The 4,589-nt window shown below is 41.0% G+C and overlaps 1 protein-coding gene across 6 annotated transcripts in view; it reads right to left on the reverse strand.

The window, feature by feature from the left end:
* Nucleotides 1-297: 297 nt before the first annotated feature.
* The window catches only part of PRDM1 (PR/SET domain 1), a 143,402-nt gene continuing 139,110 nt past the window's right edge, over nucleotides 298-4,589 (reverse strand). For all 6 annotated transcript variants that reach the window (XM_019520155.1, XM_019520150.1, XM_019520154.1 and 3 more), the window contains 3 exons: nucleotides 2,180-3,288; nucleotides 1,737-1,865; nucleotides 298-1,462 (listed from right to left, as the gene is read on the reverse strand). In XM_019520155.1, coding sequence (XP_019375700.1) covers nucleotides 887-1,462; nucleotides 1,737-1,865; nucleotides 2,180-3,288 — 1,814 coding nt within the window. In that variant the 3' untranslated portion in view covers nucleotides 298-886. The remainder of the gene's footprint in view (nucleotides 1,463-1,736; nucleotides 1,866-2,179; nucleotides 3,289-4,589) is intronic.

Below are 4,589 nucleotides of genomic sequence, written 5' to 3' on the forward strand. Positions count from 1 at the left end.
CAAAAAATCCTTTAGGCAGCACATTTGGAATTATTGTATGCTTGTTTCAAGAGGCTTTTGAAAAAAAAACACAGCCACTTTTTCACATTTTCAGTTGATGCATGGCTTTGGGTAATAAAATCTCCTGACATAACATGTGACTACTATTGTTTTCCAAACACCTGACCATTGCATCATTCATGTTAGGCAGGTATTCGCTATGTCATGTGTTGTGGGTAGAGCTGTGGGCTGAGGAATCTCTAGTACCCATACACAGGTAAGTATGATTTTCTTTTCTCTGTTTGCTGCTGCTTTTTCTTTTCTGGGGGATTTTGTATACCTACCCACTCCTGAATGTACACAGCATTTTTCAAGCCAATTGATCTATGACTCAGTATGTCAAATATTCACCTTTGGCAATATAAAAACCATGTTTTTAAAGACATTGGTACATAGAAAAACTTACTGAAATAACTTTTTATCCCCAATCTTAATTTTTTTAAGACAGATGTGCAGAAAAAAATATCTACAAAGAATGGCCATGAAACAAAATATAAACTTTTATACTCAAAATTACAATGATTTTTTCAGTCATTGTAAACATTTTCTAATTATTGCTTTTAGAATGATAAATTGCATAATAAATTATGAAGTACTATAATTGAAAAAATAGTTATGGATAGATGATTGTCTTTTAGTAACTGGGGAGGCAATACATAGTCCTTTGCCTCTTTTCATGCCCTGAGAATATAGTTACTTTGGAGTTCCTTCTTTCAACTGGAGAGAGTGAGGGAAACTACTGTAAGCCATGATTGCTGTGCAGCACTGACACTATATACAAGCAATTGCTACAGGCACCCTGACTTGCCAAGTCATAAATAAAAATCACTTTTTGCCAGAAAAAGTCTTAAGGGTCCATTGGTTCAATTGTTTCTTGCTTGACCTTTATTGGTAACAGAGGTAGTGGATGACCATGAGGCAACTTCATAATGGACATATCTGAAGATTCATAGAGGTTGCATCCTGAGGAGATAAGTCCATTTCCCAGGTTCCTCTGCAATGATACTTTAAGATTAGCTCCTTCTATTTCTCTTCTGAGCATGGTCAATATTTCTTTTTCCACAACTGATGTCATGTCGATATTGTCCTCCATATCTTCCAGCTTGTCAGCATTGTCACTGATGTCAAACTTCTCGATCTCTTCATTGATACGATTTAGATCCTCCACTGAGAGGCCGGAGGCAGGGGCTACTGGGCAGTTGCCCTTCAGGTGGACTTTGAGGCTGCAGAGGTGAATGTAGCTCTTATGACAGTGGACACACTTGTGTGGACGTTCCCTGGTGTGAAGACGCTTGTGCAGCTTCAGATGCACAAACTGGGTGAATTTAGCAGGGCACAACTTGCACTGGTAAGGCTTTTCTCCAGAGTGGAGCCGAAGATGGGTCTTTAGGTTGCTGGTGCTGCTGAATCGCTTGTGGCAAACCTAATTTTGGAGATGACAAGAAGAAATGAGGAATGAGTGTGAGAGTTTTACTTTTAAAATCATAGAGGACATTATGGCATGTTGAAAAAGCCGCCTATCATTACACTCGTACACTTTCACATTTAAAAACCTAAAAACAAACATTCTCAGATTATTTTTTTAATTATGTTGAATAACATTGGGGCTGAAGTTTGTCACAAAGCTGCATCTGGCAGATGGTGTAACAGAGAAGCAGCACAGCCTATGACCTCCCAGTATATGAAGTGCTACATACCTGGCACTCGTGGGGCTTCTCGCCTGTGTGGACCAGATAGTGCTTCTGGAGGTGAGCCAGCTGGGTAAACCCTTTGTTGCAAGTCTGACACTTGAAAGGCCTCTCACCACTATGCACTCTCAGGTGGACCTGTTGCAAAACAAAATATTTATTGAAAATTCCTATAGTCATTAAAAGCCTTGAACAGTTGCAAAAGTTACCAGAAGCATCTAATAGACAAGAATGTTACAGGGAATCATCCAATTACTTTGCAAGGCAACTTCAGCATTACAACTGTCACTTTTACTACTACTGTACCTTTGTGGTAGTGGCTTTCTAAAATCTGTTCCTTAGAGAAGCCTAGGGTTCCCAGATAAAACTACAGAACCAATATGAGCTTTCTTATAGTAACAATTATGAAAAAGATGCGTCTCTCAAAATTAAGCCAATCCTTTAATACCTACCTTCAGATTTGAGAGCTGGCCAAAGGTTTTAGAGCAAACATTGCATTCATATTTGATCTTCCCATTCTGCTTCTTCAGTGGATATGGAAGAGTTTTGTAACCAGTCACGTTCCTCTTACTTTTAATGAGATTCATGGCTTCTTCACTGCTGGTGGCAGCCAACACTGCTGAGGTAGGTTTAGGTTGCATTATATGTTCTGAAGTAGCTGCTGTGCCAGCTTGAGGGGACCCACTTGTGGGGCTGCATGGTTTGTCTTTCATGCTGGCAGCAGCGCCCGTGATGGAAAAGGCACTGTTAGGTGCTGGCATGAGGAAGTCTCTTGGATGATCAGGTTGTAGCAATCTACGGCTTCCTTCAGATGGCAGTGAACCTGGAAGAGCAGCAGGGTTCAGCACATGATGGGACAGGCTGCCTCCACCCAGTATGTTGCCATAGAGAGGATATATCCTTGGGAAGAGATTGAAATTATTGATGCCATTGATATTGTTCAAAGCGCTCAGGTTATTACAGCTCATACTGTATGGAGGTAACAGGAATTTTGGATAGTGGGAATTATAGGAGGATAAAAAGGCTGGAGAGAGATGGCTAGAGGGTGCATATCCAGGATAAGACCCCAATCCTTCTGAGCCATGGGGTCCATTCAAGAAAGGGTAGGATTCTCTGTATTCTTGAGAAGTAGGTGCCAGAGGTGAAACAGTAACCCCTGGACTGCTGTGAGGGCTTGAACTTTTTAAACTTTGGTCTGGGCTGCTCCTTGCTGAAGGACTTGGTGTGGTAGAAGACTGGATGGGGGACGGTGTAATATAGTTGGGTCTTTCCATCCCATAAGCTAGGGAAGCTTTCAAATAGTCTTCTGGCATGTGAGGTCGGATTGGATAGATAACTCGTGGGAAAAAACACCTTTCAGGGCTACAGTTTTTTCTCAAATCATCCAAGTTTTTTTCTGGAGTAACTGGTGAAATGTTGGTCTGGAATAAATCCTTTCCTTTTGAAGGGTTGGATTCAGTTTTCAGGATTTCTTTCACACTGTGCTCTTTCTTTGGGATGCTTTTCTGATAAAGTTCGTCTTTATCAGTGCTTTGCTGCTTTGGGTTATTGTGGCCTCGTGCTGAAATACAAAGAAGAGGCAGCAATTATGTAATAAGCCAATATCAAATTTAAGTACGATTTAACTTCTACAAGCTTAACCATAAGGTCAATGTTCTTGTTGATATGCAATCTTGTAACTCATCCAAAAAGTACATTTCTTCTTTAGATAAAAGTACCTTTGGGTGTAAATATTTCATAAAAAGCAGATCAAATATACATGGTTAATCCAAGAGAGATTAGTGAGTACACACAGAGCTTGAGGTGTCTAATGATGATTCATTCTGAGAGTGTCAGTCTCCACACTTTGCACTCCTTCCACCCCTTTGAATTTAACAAGATCCACTGTCAATTACCTACATAAATTAGATTTCTAATAACTAGGATAAGTAGCATTCGTTAACAATGCAGCTTAAAGGGAAAGACTTTGGAGAGCTCAAGCTTTCCAAAACGCTCCTCTCCGGAATAACAAGGCATGACAAATCAACCTTTGCCAAACCACAACAGGCACTTCACTAGCCAGTTCAATTACATACAGTACTAAAGAAAACATGCCTGGCTAGGATGAAAGCTTTCTTCAAAAAAGAAGGTATTCTCCATTAGTAAACAGATCATTACTCATTAAACATACTGCTTGGTAACATCTACAACAAAGCCAGCTATTTAGTGCAGATTTTCTGTGGTATTCAGTATGCATAAAACTCCTCTGCTTACAGCCGTATGGTATAAAGACCATTACACTGAGGTAAGACTAAGAAAGACAAGACTGTTTGGCTCTAGCTTAAGTCAAAATGCACATTTCCCCCCAGAAATCTGCATTTCAAAACCAGTATCTCCAAGTGTGCATTTAAATGCGTTCAGATTGGGTATTTTAGGCTGTTATAATTAATTTCACATTTTTTTTTAATCCTGACACACAATATACTAATTACCACATAAAAGGACCTTAGGAAAAGGAGAATTTTGATTTTATTTTAGGAGATTCACTAAAACGATGCACTGATCATTTATAAGAGGCTTTGTTATGTGCTAAATTTACTCAGCATTAGTAATGGCACCATAGCGCTTGTGTAGACATCTGCTCCCAGACAGCTATCTGCCAGAGGGTGGGGGATAGCTCCCTGTCCCCAGGAGCTGCCTGCTTCTGGAGCAGGCTACACTACAGGAGCCTGGGCAGGGACTATGTCCCCCCTGCCCTGGCAGCAAGGAGCATAGGGGTCTCCCAGCTTGGGCCCTGAGACAGCAGAGCTGGCACTGGGAGCTCCTTGCTGGTAAGGGCAGGGGAGCCTGTTTCCGCGCCACCCCCCCCCCCCCCAAAAATTT

Source organism: Gavialis gangeticus, unplaced genomic scaffold (genome assembly GCF_001723915.1).
Source record: "Gavialis gangeticus isolate Ggan-Ray unplaced genomic scaffold, GavGan_comp1, whole genome shotgun sequence".
In the NCBI taxonomy this organism is placed as follows: Eukaryota; Metazoa; Chordata; order Crocodylia; family Gavialidae; genus Gavialis; species Gavialis gangeticus.